The 26,334-nt window shown below is 41.6% G+C and overlaps 1 protein-coding gene across 1 annotated transcript in view; it reads left to right on the top strand.

Moving 5' to 3' along the window:
• Positions 1–26,334, top strand: part of PDZD8 (PDZ domain containing 8) — a 403,753-nt gene that overhangs the window by 356,610 nt on the left and 20,809 nt on the right. The window contains exon 4 of the mRNA XM_078643903.1: positions 18,755–18,917. Within this exon, the coding sequence (XP_078500029.1) occupies positions 18,755–18,917 (163 nt within the window). The remainder of the gene's footprint in view (positions 1–18,754; positions 18,918–26,334) is intronic.

Raw genomic sequence — 26,334 nt, 5'->3', positions numbered from 1 at the left:
CACATAGACTTCCACTTGTTCAAAAGCGCCAGAGCAATAAATTCCCACGCTCAATCTTGATGTATTTCGGTAACTTCCTGCTCCGACAAGCGGTCTGTCAAAAAGCTAAGCCTAATTCCCCAATAATTATTGATAATCTTACCATCTTTGCTCGGTCAGATCTCAGTAAAACCACGATGGACAAAAGATGGGAAATGCGCAAACTGATAGACCCAATCAATAAATTGGGAGGCTCAGCATATTTACAAGAACCTGCCCGACTTAAAGTAATCATGAAAGGGCGCACAAACTTTTTCAGCGAAGTCTGTGAGGCGCAGGAATACTTGGCCAGTCTCAATAAGAATTAACAAGAGTTCAAGACTGAAAAGAAGCAAGGAACACCTCAGCCGTCTTCAGTTGTCTTCAGTTGTCCTCATACAAAGAGATTCAGAAACCTTTTATAGACAGCAATCGAATATTAAGATATAGGTTATAGGTTATAAGATATAGGCTGGGGTATAGGTTGGGGCACGGACACGGACATTTCTAGCACTAAAATACTTAACTTTTGCTCTTTATTTTGATAACACATTTAGTCACCAATCTTGATGAAGCATAACAATAACATTAGCTGGCACTCTGGTGGAGGTGTGGGGGGGGGGGTTCATGGTTCCGGCCGCAGGCGCTGCCTTGTTAGCGGCAGCAGTAGGTAGGGTGGGGGGAGGAGCGGGTGGGTCTTCGCAGGTTGGGGTGGGTGGGGGTGTGGGAGATGGGGGAAGGTGGAGGGAGGGTTGGGGAAGAAAAGAAAAAAAATATTTTCAACCTGGTAGAAAAGCTTGATGAGTCTTTTGTTACTAAAATGTATTCTTTATTTTGAACTACATATAATAATGCTGAATATTGACAATATCTTTTTTATTAGAGATGCATAACATTAGATGTTTGGCTTGGAATGTTTCAGGGCTGAACAACAAACGCAAGAGACAGTTAGTGGCTGAAGAATTAAAGCTATATAATCCTCATTTAGTATTTCTGTCAGAAACTCACATCATAGACAAAGATAAGAAGCTGCTAAGTCAATTGGGTTTTGAGATGATAACTAGCTCTGCAGCTACGTCCTCTATTAGAGGGGTAGCTATATTAAAAGACAAAAGGTTCAAGGCAGAAATAATTAAAACACAGGGTGACAAATGGGGGAGATGGGCAATCGTCCAACTTTGTTTCGATAATATGAAGTTAGTAGCATGTGTTATATATGGACCGAACAAAGAAGATCCTAGAATATTTGAACAACTAAGCATAGCGCTATTAGATTGGGAAGGAGAAGTAATAATTATGGGTGATTTTAATTGTATTCTGAACTTTCAGACGGATACAACACGCCCGGGCAATTATAAACGAATGCCTAAAAATAGAGCATCCATTTTAGATCTATGTAAATTACATAATGTTAAAGATGTATGGAGTTCACTATACCCAAACTCTCCAGGCTATACATTTTACTCAGCTCCCCACAGGCTATGCTCACGCTTAGATATGGCCTTTATATCAGACACTCTGATGAGATCCACAAATATGGTAATATATCCACGTATTACATCTGACCACAATCCTATTATGATTGAATTTGCTCTGTCTCTGAAACATAAACCTCCAAGAGCTTTCACCTTTCCCAGGAATTTAGTATCAGATACGAATTTTATCTCACAATTAAAACAACACATTACAGAATTCTTGACTTTCAACAGAAACACAGCTTCATGTTTAACAGTGTGGGATACGTGTAAAGCCAGCATTCGTGGGTTTACACAAACCTTTGTCTTAAAACAAAATTATGAAAGACGTAATCATAAATTAACTTTGACCTCCGATATTGTAGCTGAGGAGATAAAACTTGTAAAAGCTTTAAGAGATAATCTCCCAACCCTGGATATTAGTTCAAATCTTAGCCAGCTAAAATGTAAAACCAAAGAAACTCTTTTAAAAAAAAAGAAGCGCACAAGTTCATAAATATAAATTTTCACAATATGAAGGCGGCGATAAAATTGGAAAAATTTTAGCATTTAAAGTAGCAGAGGATAGAGCACAATCTATGATTTCCCAAATTACGGGGGTTGATAACAAGAGATATAATCAGCCAAATGATATAATTCAACAATTTGCCAAATATTACGAAACCTTATATACACCAGAGAATATGCCTAACGATAAAATAATTGAAAACTATTTAAAAGAAAATTTAACAAATAAGTTAACAAGAAACGAGACAGAGGAATTGATCTCAGAAATAACTAATGAAGAATTAAAAGAGGCCATAAAATCATTGCCATTAGGAAAATCTGCTGGTGAGGACACCATCCCTTTAGAAATTTACAAATCATGTTTGGACGAGTTAACACCTTTTCTTTTAGAAGTAATTACTTCTATCGGTAGAACTGGGTCAGCTCCCCGCTCTTGGAATAAAGCAAAAATCATCTTTTTTCATAAAAAGGGTAAACCTAAAGAGGAGATGGGCTCATATAGGCCAATTTCCCTGATCAACGTTGATGCAAAGATTTTTGCAAAATGTTTGGCAAGAAGATTAGTACCACTAATGCCTAAAATTGTAAACACGCAACAACATGGGTTCATAACAGGGAGAGATACATCAGCCCATGTCAATACAGCAATAACTGCGTTCGATATAGCAGAAATAGAGGCTACCCCCCTGGCCATGATAATGCTTGATGCCGAAAAGGCGTTCGATCGGGTGGGGTGGGACTATCTATGGCACGTAATGGGATCAATGGGGTTTGGTGGAAAGTTTTTAAATGGGATTCGGGAACTCTATGACAATCCAATAGCATATACTAGTTATGGCGGTCTTACTTCACAATGCTTTCCAATCAAGAGGGGCACACGTCAAGGGTGTCCCTTATCACCTTTATTGTTTGCCCTTTCATTAGAACCGTTTTTAAAGGCTTTGGATACTCAGGCAGGAATAATACCCTTCAAGACTGGCAGTCAAAACTTAAAAATTACTGCGTATGCGGACGACATTGCTATATACTCTATCGAAACAACTGAATCTCTAAAAGCTATCAAACTTGAAGCATCAAAATTTGGCAATGTATCAGGTTATAAATTAAATGCTCACAAAACTCAAATAATAGCTAACTTTGCTCCCCCTCAACCAATACCTGAAATATGCAAGACCGCGACATATCTCGGAATTAAAATTACTTCAAACATTAAAGAACTTAATAACATCAATTATAAAAATTTAATGAAAACTACCACTTCAAATTTAAAAAAATGGCACCGACTTCCATTAAATTTAATCGGTAGAATAAATCTGATAAAAATGAAAATAGTACCAAAATACTTATATTTATTCAGATCAATTCCTTTGGCACAGAATAGACTTTTCTTTAAACAACTAGATAGGATCTTCTGCAACTTTATCTGGGGGTATAAGAAGGCTAGGAGATCGTTAAAAATGCTGAAAAATCAAATAGGATTTGGTGGTCTTAACTTTCCTGACGTGAGATTATACTTCTGGGCTTCTTTTATAAGACGTATTCGATCACTACTAAATGAAGAGGACCTACTTTTCTATCATTACTTATCATTAAAGGGAGATGCTAAACAATTTTTTCTTCGTATTACAGACCCAAACTTTTACAAAAGGGTTAAATTTAAGACTATACGAGATATAGTAAGGATATGGAAGGACATATCTATACATTGTGAAACCACTATATTTCACTCACAATTAATCTTATGGGATAATCCCGGATTGCCTAGTATATTTAGCGACAGGATATCTCGTGAATGGCAACGGAAAGGAATTAGGGTTTTGGGCGATCTATATAACTCTCGAGCTATACAGAATTTTCTAACTTTAAAGCAATTATATGGTCTATCTGATACACATAGATTTAAATATATGCAAATATACGACTTCTTAATACGGAAGAACAGAATCAACACTTTGTCGAGTGGGGGTATATGGGACCTATTAAACTCTAAAAAAGAGAAATCAATAATTAGCTCGGCATATAAATTCTTTATAGGCCTAAGCTCCGACGATAATGATACATTAGCAAATAAATGGAATTTAAAACTCGGAACTAATTTAACTGGAAAACAAATAAGTACATCTTACACTAACATTTATGACTATGTAAGATCATCCAGCTTACGACTACAACAATATAGAACTATATATATGCTATATTATACCCCAGAAAGATTTTCTAAATGGCCCTCGAACAGCATCACGAGAGAAAAAACTAAATGCCCGAAATGTGACGAGTATGCGGCAGATCTTGTCCATATGCTGTTTTCATGTCCGAAATTAGGGAAATTCTGGGAAGAAGTGGGAAAGATTCTAACCACAAAAAAAATTCTTAGCTCACCAATAACTGCATCCATGGTAATATTAGGCCCATATCTGACAAGTCAACCACACTATATACTACTATCAATTTTATTTTCCTGTGCCAAATTAACTTTAGCCAGGGCCTGGATCAACCCCAACCCACCCAACGCTTTGGAATGGTGGTACCTGGTTAATGAAATAAAAATTATGGAATGTACACTGGCAGAACTCAGGGGTGTCGGATCGCTCAAAAAATTTGAGAAAATATGGGGGAACCTAGAAATGAACTGATGTACTTAAGATAATTATATTATATGTTCATTTATGGTTTTGATCTTATGTTAAGTTACTTCTGACAAAGTGAAAAGATTGATCAATTCATGTTTAATTTTGTATTTATTGGTTGAATGGCAACTTTGTCGAATGCTTTGTAAATCTTATACCAGGTGAAAATAAAAAAAAATAAAAAAGAGAAAAAAAAAAGAAATTAATTGTGACTAGATTTACTATCTTATTTACTAAGCTCATTCATACATAACAGATCTATTCTGGGGCTTCAGCTACTTATAAATACAATTTATCTTACTGAAGCATTAAACTTTTTAACACACAAAAGATTCCAGCTGCAATATTTTTTACTCAACTTTGAAAAGGCTTTCGATTTAATGGCATGGGAACCCTTTTTATTGTTATAGGCAAATTCGGATTCTTGTGTCAATTCTAAAAGTCATTATCCAAGTTTATGAAAGAACAATGGCCACATTGATCGTTAATTCTCTAGAAGCTGGAGGTTTTAAAGTATGTAGAGGGGTGGGCCAGGGATCTCCCCACTTCTAATTTCCAACTTTATAGAACCGCTACATACAGCGATCTGGACAGGATTCATCCTCCTATACCACAAATGGCCCAAAAAAAGCTCTATGCAGACAACATTGTTATTCTTAAACCAGTTAAAGATTGTTAAATTAGGATTTTTAAAATGTTTTCACTATTCCAAACATTTGGGGGATATAGATTTAATAAATCTAAAAGAGAAATACTTCAATGCAATATACCCAGACGATTTGTTGCAAGATCTTCAGTATTGTCTAAATGATCGCCCTAAAACACATCTGGGTGTTAGATTTTCTAATAAAATTGAAGACTTTTATGATCTGAGTTATAAACCATTATTAACAAAGAACAAGACTAAGCTAGTCAAATGTATGTATTAATTTATTTTTTATTTGTAAAGTTTTATATAGTGTGAGCATGACCCGTCACGGTATCAGAGCGCTCTACAAAAAGCAGACAAGTTAAACAAATAGACATGAAAATAGTAAATACTGCACATATCACAACAGGTTAAATATACAAAATGAGTGATAGAACAACAAAATTGCTTAGTGGTATAGGCTTCCAGAGATGTATACAAGAAATAATACTCAATTTGAGTGGCTTCAGGTCTATTGTAGAAGTTATTTATTAAGGAGCAACCGTTTTACTTCTGTTTTGAATGAGTGGGTCAATGGGTTAGATCTGGTTTCAGGAGGAAGTGCACTCCATATTCCAGGGCCAAGACCGGAAAACAAGCGGGTATAGGTTCTCTTATTTTTGTATTTCTGTGGATTCAGCAGTAGAGTATAACTTCTTGGGGACAAAGACATACAGGATAATTCCAGATTTGTTGCCAGGTAAACAGGAGTGTTATGATGAAGAGCTTTGTGTGCCAAGCAGGTTATTTTGCACTGAATCCTTGCTGCGAGAGAGAACCAATTGAGTTGCATTAAATCTGGTGTGATGTAATCATGGTTTCTTGATCCCGTGATGAGTTGTGCAGCTGAGTTCAGTGTGCCCTTAAAAGGACCTGCCTAGCTTTGGGTAACACTGCCAGGATCACACTCCGACAATCTAGACGGGAGATACATAGGGATTGGACTGCTAACTGTATAAGTTGTCTGGAGGCAGGAACTGTTTGGTTTTCCTTAGAGCGTTAAAATGGTATTTGACTCCTCTGATGGTTGCACTGATGTGATCTTGCATATTCAAGTAGTTGTCCAGAATTATGCCTAATGATCTTGTGGATTCAACAACATTTTGGGTACAGTTGAGTGCTGTTATGGGAAATGGGAATCACTTTTGCTTACGATTCTCAGACGACTCGCTCTGATAAAAATGAAAAACCAAAGGGGATGATGGACGGAGTGTTGAACATTGCAAGCACTCACCCCCAGTCAACTGATCTGGGTTTAATCCATCATCATTCTTTAGCTCACTCCACCACCCCAGTTCAGACATGGCCATATGCAAATCAGTCTGACCCTGTGCCTCATGGGAACAGTCCAGCCCGAACTGCCAAGCCATGTCTTCCCTGGACCGGAAACAAGCATCCTGGGACTGGTATCTGACTAATCAGCCGCCATCAGCCAGGCTAGCTTGAATCCAGTGGCAAAGTGAGCAAGAGACCCACGTCTGGGCATACCGTGCCAACTTAGGGTGAACAAAGCAAAACCAAAGGGGATGATGGACAGAGTGTGGAACATTGCAAGCACTCACCCCCAGTCAACTGATCTGGGTTTAATCCATCATCATTCTTTAGCTCACTCCACCAGCCCAGTTCAGACATGGCCATATGCAAATCAGTCTGACCCTGTGCCTCATGGGAACAGTCCAGCCCGAACTGCCAAGCCATGTCTTCCCTGGACCGGAAACAAGCATCCTGGGACCGGTTTCTGGCTAACCAGTCGTTATCAGCCAGGCTAGCTTGAATCCAGTGGCAAAGTGAGCAAGGGACCCACGTCTGGGCATACCTTGCCAACTTAGGGCGAACAAAGCAAAACCAAAAGGTTCTTTTAGCATTTGTCACCCCGAGTGGGACAGGTATGCTCAGACGCGAGTCCCATGCTCTCCATGCCACTGGAGTCAAGCTATCCTGGCTGATGAGGACTGAAACCCCGAAACCGGTCCTAGGATGCTTGTTTCCAGTCCAGGGAGAACCTGGCCTGACAGTTAGGGCTGGACTGTTCCTATTGGGGGCAGGGTCAAGACTGATTTGCATATGGCTGGGTCAAAACTGGTGTGGCATGGTGAGCAAAAAACGATGGATTTAGGCCCAGATCTCTGTACTGGGGAACTTGTATGACATTGTTCTGCATTCTGTCCATCAATTGTTCTTTTGACTCTCATAAAAATGACCATCTTGCCAATATTAAACGTTTATTTTTCAGCTGCCTCTTGTGTTCGATATACATACTTCTTTGAAAAGTTTGGATTAATCCTCTCTTCCTTTCTGTGACAAGACTTGACTCCTAGAGTGACACTTCGTGTATGGCTCTAATGAAGGGGAATTTTAAAATATTTTATTTTACCTTTTTTTCTCAGTTTGCTAATGGATTTAAAAAAGGACCTCAATTCATTATTGATTTGGTGAATATTATATATTATGATTAAGGAAGAATAATAATAAAGGCAGGCTTTATTTGATTAAATCACCTAAAAAGGTGCGATATACAGTGCTAAAATGGTTTATAAATAGACAAATGCAATTCTTTAAAAATCTTGGGAGACCACAGCTGAATGCTTCAACTAGACTCAGATTTGGCTACACTAAATCTGTTAAATCAGGCAATAGTAATCAGATTGAATATCAATGTGTACCATGAGCTTTCGGATATTTAATATAATAATGCATGGAAATCATAGGATGAACTAGCCAGCATTTATTTAAAAAAAATCATGCAGTGGTCCTACAATGGGATCTATGTTCCACACTTATTTGGTATACAAGAGGATTTAGTTTATAATTATTTTCAAAACCTGTCATATGTTAAAGAGCTTGTTGATGGGCGCTCAAACCTCTAACATATTTGTCAACATCCCAGATTGATGGCTGAAAGAAGAGGAAATAAATATTTTGGCGAACATCTGGAGAAAAGTTAAGCTGAATTTCTCTATGCATAAAGGGGCAAACTATCATAAGATGCAATTCTACCATTTACTATATAGAATGGTCCAAAGCAACTCAGCCACGTGTTCTGGATGCTGCAATTCGAGCAAAGCAAATTGGTCTTGTGTAATCTGGACTTGCAATAAATTGAATATCTTCTGGGACTAAATTTTTTAATATCATGAGAAATCGTATGATATACAAATCGAACGTAAACCAAGAAGTCTCTTGATTGGTAACTTTGTTACAAGACCGAGCTCAGGGATTTCAAAAATGTATTTATATCACGATGGTAAATGCACGCTCTTTAATTTTAGAAAACTACTACAATTCCTACTTCCACAGAATTATACAAAAACATTATCAGAGTGCGGCAACAAAAAGAGGAGTATGCAAAGCAAGCTGGCGACACACAAACATTTGGAGCGAACTGCTTACTACATAGATAGTTTATACCCTTAGATTTGCATTCTAACACATGTTCTGTTTTTTAGTGGCTGTTCATGGCTCCGATGATCTGCAATCTAGACACCATCAGTGCACGTCAAAATGCATTTCCATTTCGCATTGCATTTTTTACTGATTCCAGATCATACACTATATGGATCCTTGTAGACATGGATTAAATTGTTTTTATTTATAAATGTGTTAGTAATGGATTGAGAATTAACTCTATATTAGGTTAAATTGTTATAACCCCAGGAATGTTACTGGTATAATTTTATTAATTCATTACGATAAGTTACATTTGTTCCATATTCTGTGAAATAAATTCATTTCTTAGTTCTTGCTACTTCTTTGTATCTTGTTTACGTTAGCTCAAGGCATGTATTTTGTTTGGTACGTTCAATGAATTATCTGACAGCGGTTTGTGAATTTTTCTTATGAATGTACCAATCCGATACCCCTTAATTACTGTTCTATGAATTATTTGCTTTTTATTTGTATTGAGATTTATACTGTCCTCCTTGTGTAGTGTGTAAAAATAATAATAATAAAAAAGGTGCAAGTTAAGATGTGGATAGGACCGTAACAGGGACCCTCGCTGAAGTGGATTCTTCTCCTGACCAAGACTTTTGATGTAACTGGCAGAACTTTTTGAATATGCAAACAGTTAATTCTGTCTTTTTATTTCTTTGTTTTGGAGGAGAGGAAGGCATACAAAACATTTTAAAATGTAATATTTTGTTACGCCGAGGAAAAGCTTTTGTCGTTTGTGTTTTTTGAGCTAGGACACTCATTGTCCATGGAAAAGGGTCGACGCTAGAATTGATTTGTGTATGGAGGGACAAAGGCAAGCACTATGACTAGTACAGTTATGCCAGCTATATAGCCTCTATTGTTAGATGTTTTTTCAAAGGTGTTGCTGTTAGATAATCGTTTACTGTCCAGCAAATGACACAACGTTTGACAAACATTGGACATCCCTGATGTACAATATTTTGGATGTATGTTCCCTTACTCCTTTGTAAAGCAATATTAAAAGAAAAAAAGCTCAGCTGAATCCCCTTGGTCAATGATTGGACCCTGCATTCCTCCTTTTTTTGCGAAACACAAAGATCTTATTTCGTAAGCAAGCATTTCTTCATACGTAAACTGATGGTTTGGTAGGGAAATGCATTGCCTTTCATTTTGTGCAGCGGCGACTCCTCAGCGTCGCCCCACTATTCTTTGAGCAGGAAAAATAAAATGATAATAACATAGTTATTATAATTTTATTTTTTTCAGGTTCGGGGTTGGGATAGGTTGGGGCTGGAGGCACAGGGGGAAGGAGTAGTTTGCACACTTCTAGTGCCTATGACTGCTTGGCCAGCCATCTTGGCCTAGCCAAACAGTCATGCACACTTTGCATGTTCCCTACCAGGCTCCATTACACAGCCTGGTGGGAACATGCCTACGCTACCAGTCCCCATATGAGCACCGATCCATGGTGCTCAGACCAATCACAATGTTGCATTGCAGCTTTGTGATTGGCTTAGGGGAGCCAATCACAACACTGCATTGCAGCGTTGTGATTGGCTATGGGGAGCTTGGGTGCATCCTGGTTCTGGGACTCAAAAAGTAGAGGAGAAACACAGCCGGCAGAGCAGATAAGTGGTATTTATTTTATTTTGTACCCTTCCGCCCCTCCATCCTCATTTCCTGCCAGCTGTTACTGAGGTTGTGGCCTAGAAGCTGCTCATAATTACTACTGACTCCTCTGATCCGCAGAAGCAGGACGTGTGGATTTAAATTGTCATGTCAGTATTATTTGAGTTGAATGCAGATCTTGCATTGCTCGCTCTGTTTTACTCCTGGTGCTCCGCATCATACAACACCTCTAAATGATCATAGCATGTGGGTGAAATTTAGACGTGCCTGTCGCTCATCAGATTTCTGTTGTCCTTTTATATCCTTGTTTTGTTCAGCAGCAAATGTTGAGCAGGTGTCCTTTTAAAATGTTAAATTGGGAGGATCCAGAAGAGAGATTTTCACTTCAAAGTGTCATTAATGTTTTAGTGACTGTATTGTGTATGCATGCTGTAGGCAACAGTTTCTGTTAAACAACAAGGACGTGCCAGCTATGGTAGGAAAATCAGAGCGCTAAATAGGTCATTAGGCACCTTAGTCATCAAGCAAAAGAAAGCCTTTAGATGAACAACATTTACTCTTACCTAGAAATCTATCTTCATCCTGTGTCGTGGTTGGCAGCGTTTGTGATTAATGTGTATTGTTTTGTTATTATAGTGTGGTTGAGCGTGCACTTTGCTCCAGTGAGCGTCTCCTTTTCACAGGGTGGTGGGGTACGTTGCACCTGAGGGTGGTTACAAGGAAAATACAGCAAACGTTTGAGAATGGAAAGGAATTCAAAGTAAAAAAAGATATTTTCAGATATGTGTCCGAAACCATAATGTAACCAACAGTCCCAGAGCTATGGTTTCATTGCAATAGGACATGAACGTATTGCAGGGGGTGATGAATCTGTAGAGGCTTCTTGGCGAAGCAATGAGAGAGTTCAAAGCGTTATAAATCAGTAGTGACCAATTGAGTAACGCTTTGAATGAAAAGTGAGTACTTGCAATGCTTTAGACATTTGTCAATAAGAAGGGTGTTTAACATATTCGTGAAAAAATGTGTGCATCAATGAAGATTAAACCAATGTTCTCAGTGGCTCACCATGACTAAATCAAGAGTAACCGGGAAATCATCATTTGGCCATGAGCATTAAGGCAAGGCTCACAAGTGCTCTTATTCACGTGAGTGCATGTCCAAGTGCTTATAAAAGTGGTGCTCGTTTTAACCACACACTTGCCCACTAAAGAGATAGGTTTGCAAAGGTTAGGTACCTCTTATGCAGGATTGTTCTGATGGATACCTCCAAACGCAGATTCCGCCCCTTAAAATTCTCCCCAAACGCCAGACTGGATCCAGAAACATTTCTCCAGCAATCCTCTAGTTCGCCACTAGGTGGACACTATTGCTCCATGCTGGCTCTTTCCCACTCCAGATTTAATAGCGCAAGCAGCAGCAAATAAGAACCATTTTGAAGGTGAACAATGTCCCCTCCCAAAACAACCGCTTTCATACCATGGTGTGATGGTAAAAAACTGATGTCTGTGACAGACCTGTACTAGGTGGGTCTCTGGTGGCTGGACTGGGTATATGATTTGAAGTTGTGAAATGAATGCGCCCTCATGTATCTGAAGACGATACAGAACTGAAAAGCGAAGCTGTATCTGTGTCGCTGAACATATGAAGAAGTCAAGACCCTTGCGCAAGTTCTTCCTCCGCTCCAATTTGTGGGCTCTCACTCTATCCTGTTCTTGAGGCTGTTCCCGCAAGAGGAACGTCACAGTTTAAGTCCTTCAATAAGGTCACATTAAAGTCCTACAGCAAACACACACAAAAGCAGTACTCGACCGCTTACCGCTACTCTCTTTCCAAAGAGATGGCTCGGAGGATGCCATGATGCAAGTCTGTTTCCCTGTAGGTCTGCAGTCCCGGAGCCGATTTCCCAACTGATCCTGGTGTGCTTTGAATTTCCTGGGCCATCGGCAATGCCACAGCAGATTTAAGCCTTCGAGGAGGACATACTGCACATTTATGGTGTACTTCCGGGTTACTCTGGCACACCTTTGGCCCCCAAAGAACAGCAGGGACCACCAGTCGGGTTGCCATTGGCAGATATATCCTCATCACTGTTGGACCTGTTGAAACACTCTCCAGGCCCCATACCGACTTTGGAGAAGACTTTCATTCTGGTCCAAGACCTGCGCCTGGCCTGTCCACATTGATGCTGGTACCAAAGCCACCAGCAACAGAAGGTACTGATTCTGATGTTTGGCATGGAACAGACTTCAGCCCTATCTCAACTGATGTCACACTCTGAGATTATAAAACCCCACCAATCCTTATTTAGCATTCCTCTGAACAAATGCTTCTACAAGGGAGGATGCGCTAGCAGGGGCACAAGCAGAGGCCCTATTATCTGTTTGCCCTGACTTTGAACAAGGCACACCCCAAGATGGAGATGATGATGGAAGGAGGATGGATTCCTCCACCCTCATTATACAGATGAGAACTTTTGGGTGTGCAAGAGGCTGGGGGGCTCTATACTTCACTTGAAACCGGGTTTGACTTGTCACTTGGGCCACCACCTGAAGAGAGCGCATCATTTCAGTAGTGGTCTGAAGGGCAGCTTAGGTCCTGGATTTGCAGCTGCGGTCCTGGATTTGCAGCTGCCTTCAGGTGAGACCAAAACGAACGTCCTCCTGGAAATTCTGCAGTCTGCACCAGCCACGTCTGAGCCCATGTTTCCCTTTACCAAAATTCCTACCGAATCCTTGATGGGCATGTGGTTAAAGTCTTGTTCCTGCCCACCACTGAATAGGCAGGTGGCAAGGCATCACAGCAAGGTTCCTGGTGGCCATGATTGTCTTACTAAACATCCTTACTGAACCATTAGGGTTATAGCAACACACAGCTGTGCATCTTGGTCCCGATCACCTTGGGGTGCATGAGGGTGCATTTATCACACAACTTGGAGTTGTGTCCCAAGACCAAATAACAGAGATGCCTATAACTGACATCTGCTTTCAACAGTCACAGCATAGTTTTGAAACCTGTTGTTTTGGGAGTCGACATAGTTCCCTAGAACAATAGATTTATTTTGGAAGTTGTCGAATGAACGACTGTTGGGAGCAGAACTCCAGATCCGTGTCGGAAAACACATAGAGATGGGAACTGACAGTGTGCAGGGGCGGCGTTTATATGCAGCTCCTCTCCTCCACTAACGTGGCGTTATGGAGCTATTGCGGAGCTGCACAGTGCCACCCAGTAGTACACATGATCATTGCTGGAGAAAGGTTTCTGGGTCCAGTCTGGCATCTGTGGAGTATTCTAAGGTTAGGAATCTGCTGCCAGACAGAGAATCCACCAGAAAGAGTGTTACCCCAAAAAAGTTATGTGTTCGTTGGAGAGGTCTTTATAATTAGCTGAAAGATGGTGTGTTGCATTTAATTCACATGCCTTATCATAACCATTGTACGTTTCATGGTGGGATTCTATTGTATTTCGCACCTAAGGCAGTTTTTCTTCTACCTTTATCCTCTGGCTGCAAGGATTCCGTCTGATCCCTAGCTACACAGAGAATGCCCCAATGACTGCCTTCACTGTTTCCAGCACAGTGGCAGATACGGGTGCCATGGGCCCTAATGCATGCAAGTAAATGAGCTCTCTTTACCTGGTTAGATAGTTAAGTAGAAACATAATTGGGTGTAGTGAGTCTCTGTCACTGCACCTATGATATCCTCACCTCAAACAATCTTTACTCATGCTCCACTTTTTTGTGCTTGCAGCCAAATCTCGATCAGCCATGCGATTTTCAATTACCTCAGATTTTTAGGGCCAATACAGGATTTAGCTTTCAGATCTCATCCTTTCTTTTTTTAAAAACTTTTATATACCTCTGCAATTTCTCTTTTCGGCTGTTACCTTTATACACCAGTCAGGAATGTTTCTATGGGAGGGACATGGGCCCTTTTTTTGTGTATTCTTTTACACTTCAGTTTTTAAACAATTTAAAAGAATAGACAACCAAAATGTACACCTCTAAAATGCTGTGGAAATCTGAAAGGTTGTTAAATATAATGAATTGTGCTAACTGTGAGATCAGCCCCGACATTATCCTTGACCCAAAACAACCTGCACAATACCTGTTATGCTGCTGTTATGTTGAATATCTTAATGAGAAGAGCGTTGATTTACAGAGCCCCGGTAATGTCAAAATGATCAATCAAAAATAGTTACGTTTTCGAATTAACATAATTTAGACTGGTTTGACATATATGACGATTCGTTGTGATAATGCAGTTATTGCATAGGACGTTTTGTCCTGCTCCTCAGGATTTAAAGAGGGAGGGCTTGAATTTGTTACTACTTTTCATACTCCTGAGGCTTACTTTGGGAGGATAGACAGCTACGAATATGACGCTTTAACATAAAAAATGGCAGGTGGAAGTTTTGCAAGGCGCTTTGTATGAACATGCGGTAGTTATCCAGAAAATTATATCCAACTTCCTTCTTCACACTTGTTTAGGGTCCGGCATGTCGCTAGTTATAGATGTTGTTAATAAATTCAGTGGCTTTTTTTCTGGTGTTGATTTCTGTAAGTACCGTGATGCACCCAAACGTTTTTAAACAGTAACATGGACAAGCCGGTGTGTATAACCAGTCAATGTTTTTTTTATTTTTTATTTTTTTATTTTTTTTTTGTAACTGGAATGGCTTGCAAAATTAATTTTGGACATACAAGTGCATTATTGTTGAACTATATTTCTTGTATGCAACAAAGTCATTCGGCAGTTTTCAGTATTTCGTAATACCCAAGTTATGGGCATCAGTCTTCAATGAGTATTATTCAATATATTAACAATGGCTCCTACACAATAGCAACTGATTTTTCCTTTCAGATTTAATTTCCTGTCAGATTCATGCTTTTTGTGTGTTAATATCTGTCTGTTTTTATGAATTCCTTATTAATTGAATAAAGGCTGGCTTTTGACACTTTGCAGTAATCGTGTCTGTCAGATTATGCTGTATTTGGTGTTGGATCAAGCCCTGATCTTTGGACTGGGTAAGAGTGGTCTGCCTAATTCAGGCACTCTGTTCATCACCACCCCCTTTTCTGAATCATTTTGTCCACCATAAGCGTGGAAGGGTATACTCAGATGTGAGTCCCTTGCTCACTGCACCATCAGGATTCAAGCAAACCGGGCCGACGACGCCTAAAATGGCAGAAACCGGTCCCCGGAAGCTTGTTTCCTTCCCAGTATAAGAATTGGCTTGGTAGTTTGGTTTGCCCTGTTCCCATCATGCACTGGGACAGGAACAGACTAATTTGCATATAGCCAAGTTCTGAGCTGGGATGGTGCAGTGAGCTAAAAAACGGTGATGGATCAAGCCCTGATCTTTGGACTGGGTAAGAGTGGTCTGCTTAATTCAGGCACTCTGTTCATCACCACCCCCTTTTCTGAATCGTATTTGGTGTTGGGCCCAGCATAAACAAGATTAAAATTCTATTTTCCAGACCTCATCCTGGTGTTTTTAGTGTTGAATCACATATGGAGTATGTTTTGTGTCGAGGCAGCTTGTCTTGTATTGCATCAGTGTTGTGGTTGTTGTATGATGTGCGGACATCAGCTTTTAGGTTATCAATATGGACTACAGAATGTACCTCATGGCCATCATAACTAGAAAATACTTAATCCCGGTCTTGTTATATCCTTGGTTAGAAGCGCAATGAAAAAAAGGAATGCAAAGTCAAACATTGACTGTGAAGTGTTCATTTCTTTTGACAAAGTTGTATTTGAAGGTAGGCTGACCTTGTTTCATCAAAGTTCCTTATATCAGACATTCAGTATCAAAATTCTTGAATGGGTGTTAATAATATGTCACTTGCCATGGATACAGAGCACGTTCTCACTTATCAATAAGTATTCCAGTTCTTCTTTATCCAGTAGTTCTGAGTTTACTCAAAAAAGGAAAAACATTAGATTTGTAGATCTGGTCAGTAACTTGTTTGATCATTGCCACATTGCCCCATTTGTGAAAGTAATAGTGTTTATCATATGCGCATACAGGATTAGCTTTTCTTGAAAATAGGTGGAGAAAACAGCCACTATATCAGAATGAGGTATCCTTTTCCAGCAGTCCTTTGGGCCGATGTGAAAACAATTGACCATGCCTTTGGTTAGCCTGCATTAATGTCGGCAATAAGTTACACATATTTGTAAAGTAAGGGCTTTGTCAACTGATGTGGTGTGGATGATGTGAGTGAGTGAGTGCTGGTATTTGTAAAGCGCACTAATGCCGAGGCGTCTTGGCGCTGTGTAGGGTAACATGCTGAAGTACTTGCCACTCTCTTATCTAGTGAAGAGCCATGTTTTAATTTCCTTCCTGAACCGCAGATGATTGGGGATTTTCCTTAGCTGTTGAGATAATGCATTCCAAAGCTTCGAGGCCAGATGTGAGAAGCTCTTCCCTCCCCAACGTTGTCTGTTAATCTTAGACACCAAAACCAGCCCGTGAGAGGCAGACCTCAGCGGACGGGTTGGCGTGTACCTTGAAAATAGATGTTGGAGATCGGAGGCCCCCCTGCCGCCAGTGCTTTGTGCACTAGGCACAGCGCTTTGAAGTCAATCCTACTCTTGACTGGGAGCCAGTGTAGCTGCCTGATGGCCTGTGAAGTGGAATGGTATTTGGGCAAACTGAGTAGTAATCTGGCAGAGGCGTTCTGAATAGACTGCAATTTGGCCAGTTGTGCACACCCTGCTCCCAAATAAAGGGCATTGCCATAATCTATTCTTTAAGAGATAGTGGCGATTAAAACCGTTTTCCTTAGATGGTAAGGGATAAACGGCAAGATCTTTCTCAGCCCTTTAAGCACAAAGAAACATACAGACACTACCTGGTTCACCTGGGACTTCCAAGCCAGATCTTTGTCAAAAATGAACCCAAGGTTCCTTGCTTTCACCACTGGTACCGGACAGGCTCCCGCCGTCGTAGGCCACCCGTTGTAGTTCCAGATGGATGCTTTCTGTCCAAATTCTAGGACTTCTGTCTTCTCTGAATTCAGTTAAAAAAAATTAGAGTTCATCCACTGCATGACAGCCGTGGAAATCAGCGGGCTTGACGTCTACAGAGTGGGACATGGAGACCATCAGCTGAGTGTCATCAGCGTATGACACCAGCTTAAAGCCCAGGTTCTTTATTATCTTGGCCAGAGGGGAGACATAAATATTAAACAAGGTAGGAGATGACGCAGAGCCCTGAGGAACTCCTCCCGGTAGGGTAAAGTTGTCTGACTGATGGCCATTCCAGGAGACAACTTGCTCCCTGTCCGTCAGAAAGGAGGAGAGGAGATCTAACGCTAGTCTCTCGACACCGATATCCTGCAGCCGTTGGATAAGTACCTCATGGTTTACAGTGTCAAAGGCCGCCGTTAGATCCAATAAAATCAATGTGACCCTGCCTCCCTCATCCATTCCCATCCGGATTTCTTCCGCTGCCATGTGGTGTGGAGTTGACTAATATGCAGCAGTGAAGAGGTACCAAGAGTACAGGTGAGATCACAAGTGTGATTTACCTTTCCAATAAAGAGGATTCTTTATGTGTAGCATTGCAAACACTATTTATTAACAAGTCTACAATAATACACTAAAAAGGAATGAAAGCGAGTAGCCATTCTTATTATTATATTGTAATGTCTCTTGAACTAGATGCTGTTTCACTATTGGAAAGACATTAGCCAGCAAAAGAATTAACTTGTCTGACTAAAAGAAACCAATGTTTACAAAAAATGTTCATGATGGGGAAACCGGCATTCCAGTATCACTACCGTTTTCACAGGCCCTAATTGTAGAGCCTTACATACACTGATCGCCAATGAAAAGGCGTGCACCTGGCTATCATTTCTGGTGCTGACCTGTCAATCTTAGCAGTCACCAAAAATACTCTCATCCGTGCTGCCTCTGCGGGATCATCCCTATACTTGAAGGGCTTGTTTGTATCTTTGTAGTTATGAGACATACCACAGCATATGTGGCCACAACCAATGTTACCTTGACTCATAACATTCCATAATCCATACAAAACAGATTAACACAATTCAACACCTAACACCACATCACAAACTCCTGATTAGCCTAAACTATTCCAATTCTTGCTTATAACTTAAAAACATATATCTGCACATTATGCAACCTACAAGTCGCAACTCCAATAAGACAAGAGAAAACTTTAGAGTCTTTGAAGCTGGCGTTGAAATCAGTCACGTAAACTCAAAACCAAGTTTAAGTTAGTTGAGGAAAATGCAGTCTCATTGTTAGTATTTCAAGAGTATTGTCCATTAGGTTCTTAATTCTTCTACTTAGCAGATTTGATTGATAAAAACAATTAACCCAAATAATAAGCTTGTTGAAAACATTTCTGTTGGTTTGTCTTCTCAGGCCGAGCTAATCAAAGGAAACTCACAGAGCATAGGGCTCACTTTTCGGCAAGTTCAAGCCAGTGAGGGGGATGCTGGCCATGTGTGTATTGAAACTGTAGCACCAAATTCTCTGGCTGCCTCAACAGATCTTCAAAGAGGAGATCGACTGATCGCTATTGGAGGTAAGCTGTACATGTTGTCTAATGTGCATGTTTGGTATGGTAAATTGTACTGTTTGTTACCTTTTCATGCAAGAGTGACATAGAAACGTACAGGTGAAATGGTTCTGAAAGAATTTGGATTGCTGAATTTTGGGTACAATAACATCGAATTACAAGCTCAAGCTACGCAGCTCAAGGAACCAACATACAGCCTCCTCCTATTCACTATGCTGGTTTTATTAGTGCAGCAATTAGACTGACAAGACAAAGTAGTTTGTACCAAGATCACCTCATATACTGCAACTTTGACATTCAACCGGACCATGTCACAATCACAACTGAACTTCCCATTACAGCTGAAGAATGAATCGTGACCTTGTCAGAACTGTTGCTGCCATGAACATCCACTGGTGTAGGGGTTGTGAAAGGGGGCCCTTTGACCCTTGTCCACTTATGCCTTAACCAAAGGACTCCTAAGGATCAGCAAAGCACTAACACTCATCCTTCACACCCCCATTGACTCAGCCACATTCCCAGGCATCTGGGAACATGCCTCAGTAACGTGCCTGCTCAAGCAACCACACTCTTTCCAACTATAGAACCATCTCCCTTCTACTATACCCAGCAAAAGTATTCAAGAAACTAATCAACTGATGTCTCACCAACCACCTCAGTAACCATCATCTCCTCGACAGCACACAGTCTGGATTCAGGCACAACCACCGCACAGAAACAGCGCTTAACACTGCCAAGGATGACATCCGCATCATCTTAGAGGAGGAGGCATGCCAGCCGTCATTCTCCTGGACCTCTTTGTAGCATATGACACAATTTCACACCCCATCCTCATCAGGCGCCTGCATTAGATTAGCATGCAAGGGCCCGCTGTCTGCAGCATCTGCTCCTTCTTAAGGAATAGAACACAAGCTGTCAGCCTGGCACCTAACTCGGAAGCCCACAAACTCATCTGTGGAGTGTCTCAAGGTTCATCGATTAGCTCCACCCTCTCCCAACACATTCATGGTCCCCTTGGCCAACATCATCCGCACACAATCAACATTAACACTGTCACTGCCTCCTACTTCCACACCCTCAAGATGCTGAGAAAGATCTTCAGATGGCTCCCAAGCAACAAAACCATCACTAATACCGAAGTTACCAGCAAGTTGGCCTATCGCGACGCCTCCTATCACAAAGCAACGCGCTGGAAATTACAAACCATTCAGAGCTTGGCTGCCAGACTCATCATCAGCCTTCCACACAGAACTCTCATCACACCACACCTCAAGGTCCTCCACTGATGCCCGATACATAAATGTGCTCATTTCAAACTATACGCACATTCAATACACTACACAACATAGGCCCCACCTACCTTAACAGTCGCATCTCCTTCCACCAACCACCTATTCACCTGTGCCCCACAGGACTCTTACTCGCCCATACCCCATTCATACACAGAATTAGACACGCATTCTTTCCACGTTACTAAAGTGTGGAACAACCTCCCTCTCCACATCAGAGCATCCTCTTCTCTTCTTAAATTCCGTAAGAAGCCGAAGAACTGGCTTTTCAATTCACCAACCTTCCATAGGCAGGACTAGGCACACACACCTGCTTAACACCAAAATGCCCTCTCAGGTGATAGTGAACTTTGCAAACATACATGGCATAACATGTGTAAAACATGAAGTTGATGGCAAGTGACGACTGCCAAATCCATCAATCCTTAATATTCCTTTGGTAACACATTTTGGCAGACCATTCTGTGCATTTATTACATTATCAAAGAAGTTCTATATTAAAACTAAGCCTCTCCAGTTATTTTCATATCCATTAGTTCTAGAATTACTCAGTGTTTGGTTCTCCTACTCCTTATGCACTTGTGGTATTTCAACATTCTATACTTTATAATATTTTAGTGGTTTGAATCTTCCTTTGCTAAATTTTTGTCTCTATTTACCCTCTGAGCGGTCTTCATTTTAACCTGTTCTTTCTAAGCTCACAGCTGAACTCTTTGACTAGAGTCTCCACAGCAGTTGCAGTTCCCATGCTGCTAAAAAAAAGAAAAATCACATTCCAGATGCTGCCTTCCTCCAGTATGACTGAGGAAAAGACATGCATCTCCTACAAAAACGTTGTCTCATGACAGAGACAGCAAAAAATTGGTCACAGTATGGAAGGCAGTTGTGTGACATGGTGAGAACAGTTTGAAAGCAGCAACAGCTTGTCTTTTTGGGTTGATAAGATAGATCCCAATGGCAAAACATGCAGAGATGCACAGAAGAGCTGCCCAAATGTATGCTAACGACACCCAGGTCTTAGTAGACCTTCATAAAGACAGGTCTGACCCCTCAACTACTGGACTTGTGTTATGTTATGTTATGTTATTGGGCTCTTTTATAGCGCATGACTCACCCAGGGGCATCTCAGCGCTTACCAATAGAAATCCGGCAAACAAGAACAGAACGAATTATACCATGGCCTGGTTAAAATAAGAATGTTTTTAATTGTTTCCTGAAGATCATGTAGGTGTTAGATTGCCGTAAAGCGATCGGTAAAGAAATCCAATATTTGGGGGCAATGTAGGAAAAGGCTCTACCACCAGTACGGGTTAGCCTAATCCGTGGAGTCTTCAGGAGGGCTAGGTCATTGGATCTTAGGTTTCGTTCATGTACTTGTTTAAAAAGTTTGTTATGGAGGTATGCAGGTCCCCCACCTCTGAATGCTTTAAAGGCAAGGCAGCATACCTTAAAAACAGATCTCTTTTTGACAGGAAGCCAGTGTAACTGCAGGGGACATCAGATTCTTGACACCAGATTCCTGATGAATAATAATTTCATCTTGCAGAACACTGACAAAACAAATGCACAAATAGAGCTGTGCTTAAATGTACCTACCCAGAGGAAAGTAATAGTAAAAATATATGCCTGTTTGTCCTAGCATTTTAAATCCCAGTTAACACTCTCCGAGAGTATCTAAACAAGCATTTGCAATGCAATAGATCTCGCTGTTACAAGATTTTGATCCATTGGCATTGTAAATGACAATGCCTGTTGTATATGTTTAAAAACCTGCAATTATAAAAGGCATTGTCATTTAAAATACCAATAGGTCAAAGTTTCGAAAATGCGAGACCTATTGCATTGGAAATGCTTGTTCTTTTTCTATCCTCCTAATAATTCCAACCGGACACTTTCACTTTCATATTTAGTCTGAAACGTCTCGTCTGCGAAAATGACTGGGGAGATAAGGTAGCACAACTAAAAATACATTCTAAAATGAGAGTATGGTGTTTACACCCAAAAAACACAAATAAACACGAGCATCAGACTTTTAACCGGTGCAGCGGTTTAGCGAAGTGGGCGGAGCCGCGTCGGCCAACAGCCGTGTGCTGCACTATGGAGGTTGTGCTCGCGACTGCCGTTGGCTGGCGAACGCATGGAAGGGGTTAACAGTTGCAACGAATACCCGACCGGGACTGCCACACCTTCCTCCTAAATCCAGAAATGTCTAAAACGAGCCCACGTCATGTGACTCATCCTTGAGGATTAATTAATGTATTTTATTCTGCACCGCGTGACTTTATGGGAGGAATAAGCTCCCACTCCCGTGAGGTTTGATCATACCCTCGCAGCATTCGCTAGCCAGGTGACGACAAGCTGCGCGATGCGTGCTTCAAATGATCGCCCTTCGGATTCCTGAGCGTTAGTTAAGGTTTCCTGCCCGGAATTGGCATAGAACGTGACACTGCACCTATGATCAATTTCACAATGCCCGGAGCTGCCATAAATTTTCTCACTCATTAGGACAGATGTGCACCGCAATTACACAACAGAGGTACTCCCCATACTGGAGCACCAGACAGAAGAAAAGTAGCACCACGGTTTCTAGCTCCCCTTGCTGTTGTGAGTTTAGTCGGTGATGATTTTCTGGAACCAAAAACTCTAGCTGGGCACGCGCATTTTCAAATCAAGTGAAAATGAAGTTTCTTTCAGGCGAATATTTCGACCCTGATATTCAGTGTGGGACTAACCATCCCAGATGCACAGATATGCAAGTATTTGCAATGCTATAGGTCTCACATTTATGCAAGTTTGACCTGTTGGCATTGTAAATGACAATGTATTTTATTTATGTTTTGTTTTTTCAAACATAAATAAAAGGTATTGTCATTTATAATGTTAATAGATGTGGGGCAATGGTAGGGACAGGGGACCAAAGGATGAACTGGACGCCAAGCAGCCTAGTTACAGTGGGCAGCTGCTGGCTGCTTGGCAAAGTAATTGTGAAACAATTGTGAGCTTTAAAAAAAAGTTTAAAAAAAGGCAACGTGTGAACGGGAACCAGGGACAATAGGGCAGTGAGCATATGGGGCAGAGAGCAAAGAATAGCAATCGACTCCCTCGGAGTGCTAAAAGACGAATGAAAACATGGTTCCCTATGGTCAGCAGTAGTAGAGAAGTCATGGTCCAGAAACGGGACAAAAACAAGAACAGGCAGGAAGGTCCTTGAATGAGGAGCGTCAAAATGCGGTAGACAGAGCCATCTTGATCCCTTGCTCAAGATGGCTTTGTCTACCCCCCAGCCGGGACAGTCCTCTGAAATCTGTGACGTCTGGTCACCCTATGGAACGGACCACCCTGCATTACGCACCAATTCAGGCAAGTAGACTGTTGGAGAGTACAGCGCCAAGATTTCTGCCTAAGGCACTATGCACGTTTCGCTCTGACTGAAAGAAGGAACGATTTTATTCCTCATGTTCTTTATTATTCCTGTAGGGAACGGCAGCCGATGCTATGCCCTCGGCGGAAGGCACTCATTTGCGTGGCGTGGGGAAGTTTTGTCCTCGATGGAAACCACCAGACACAAAGTGCTGTAGTCTCAGCTGGCAGCGTCCACAGGGTACAATTGGGACGTGAAAATCATCGCCCTCGCCAAATAGTCTAAAGAGCGGCTCTGCCCCTGTTTAAACTTCTTTTCCAAAAATGTGTCCCACTCCCTCTTAAATTGATTTACACTATGATCCTTTGCTGCTGACTTTGGCAGTGTCGCCTGTATTTACGGAACCACCCACCCTGTGTGTAAAGAAACCCTGCCTCCTCCTCCAAATCGCTTGTGCTCAAAGTAATAAAAAAATAGAGAAATAAAGCAAATTTCCATTTTGATGTGCCAACTTTAACTTCCACCAACAAATTGCGATTAAATCCTCTACAACGCCAAGATGTCTGGCTAAGGCACTATGCAAGTTTCGTGCTCACTGAAAGAAGGAACATTTTTATTCCTCATGTTCTTTATTATTCCTGTATGGGATGGCTGTCGACGCTACGCCCCGGGCGGAAGGTACTCATTTGCGTAGCATGGGGAATGTTTATCCTAGATGGAAACCACCAGGCAGAAATTACTGTGGTCTTGGCTGGCCGCGTCCACAGGCTACATCCAGGACGCGAAAACCATCGCCCTTGCCGCACAGTCTAAAGAGCGGCTGTGCCCCTGTTTAAACTTCTTTTCCAAAAATGTGTCCCCATCGCTCAATTGGTTTACACTATGAGCCTTTGTTGCTGACTTTCGCAGCGTCGCCTGTATTTCCGAAACCACCCACCCTGTGTGTAAAGAAACGCTGCCAGTCTCCTCGCCGCCTCCTCCAAATCGCTTGTGCTCAAAGTGATAAAAAAAATGGAGAAATAAATCAAATTCTCCTTTTATGTGCCAACTTTAACTTCCACCAGCAAATTGCGGTTAAATCCTCTCCCCACTCTAAAGTAAACAAAACCTCTTCATATACGAGAGCTGGGCTCCGAAGGTTCAGTGCACGGCGCTGATAGCGCTGAGCTTCGTGAACTCTGCCTGAACCTCGATGTAAGTCAAACGACGAGGAAACATGATTTGTTATAACACGTCTCCTTCAGATAAATACCTGAAATGCTGAAGCTGACGACCCAGTCTGGATGGGCCGTCCAAAAGGGAGACAGGGCGGTAACTAAGAAGCATCCTTTTTAATGGGAAGCCAGGGTGCGTTTAGCATAAACGCTGACGCGACCCAATAAAAATGATGGGCGGGGCTTCAAGTCCCCTTCTGAAATCTCCTTGATCACAAGAGGTCTCGCAGAGCGTGCAGCGTGTTGCTCTGCAACGCTATGCGAGGCCTAAAAACAGAGCTGGTTTGATCATGAATGTAGAAAGGCACATAAGAGCCTGATGTCGGGCCTAAAGACTGTCCAACGGGATGAAAGCAAAAGCTTAAGAAGGAAGCATGGGAGGATCTTATGGCAGCACATAGGCAAGGTGATAATTAACAATTAGTATTTTTGGGAGGACAAAGGACTTATTTTATTGTCTAATATCTCTCCAGATGATTGGACTTCATATTTCTCAGCTCTGTGCCTAGGGTAGGCACGTCCATGTCTAGAGGATTATTTTAACCTCAATAAGGGACATTGTGCCAGTACAACTGGAGGGCTTGGTTTTTGGTGTTAACATGACACCGACGCTAAAATGACATCGCGAGGGCAAGGCCCCAGGTACAGACGACGTCCCATTGGATTTATTTATAGGGTGTATTGAGTTGTGAGCTCCATTTAATCAATTGGTTGATTTATATAGTACTGCTAATCGCCCAGGAGGGCATCTAGAGACTTGCTGGGTGCAAGGGACTCAATCGAATAGCCAGGTCTTGAGCACTTTTCGAAAATTTCCTTAGAGAAGAGGCGGTTCGTAGCTGCAAGGAGAAAGAGCATCCTCCACTCGAGCTTCTGTTGATGCTGGGAGAGTAGGTGAGTGAAAGGGAACCGGAACCTAGCTGTCTGTATCGTTAGTGGAAGTAGAGGAGGTGGTTAATTAAGGTCAGTCATAGGTTGTGTAGGGCCTTGTATGCATCGGGCATCAGCTTGAACTGGCATATCTTTTGTACAGGGTGACAGTGGAGTTCCTTGAGATGAGGGGTGATGGTGGTCAGTCTGTGAAGGTTGAGGACAAGTCTGGCTGCGGCATTCTGAATGGTCTGTAGTCTCTGGAGGTGTGCAGCGACCCCTGAGTAGATAGTGTTGCCCTACTCCAGTCTGCTGATGATGTGGACTTGTGTGATAGTGCATGTATTGATCTGGGGGAGCCACTTGAAGATCTTTTGTAGCATGTGCAGAGTGAAGAAGCAGACAGAGGAGACTGCGTTGATCTGGGATGTCATGATGAGCTTGCTACCAACTATGATGCTGAGTTTTCTGATATGGTGCAACGCGAGAGTGCTGGTCCTAGTTTCACAAGCCAACAGGAAGCGTTCCAGTGATTGTTGCTGTTGCCAAAGATTAGTACTCCTGTTTTATCAGTGTTTGAGCTTCAGGAAGTTTCTCATCCAGTTGGCAATGCTAGTCACGCTGGTGGGGGTCCTTGGAAAGGGAGAGGATGAGTTGAGTATCATCTGTGTATGATATGATGATGTTGG

This window comes from Lissotriton helveticus, chromosome 5_1 (genome assembly GCF_964261635.1).
Source record: "Lissotriton helveticus chromosome 5_1, aLisHel1.1, whole genome shotgun sequence".
NCBI lineage: Eukaryota > Metazoa > Chordata > Amphibia > Caudata > Salamandridae > Lissotriton > Lissotriton helveticus.
This window is presented reverse-complemented; position numbering and strand designations above follow the sequence as displayed.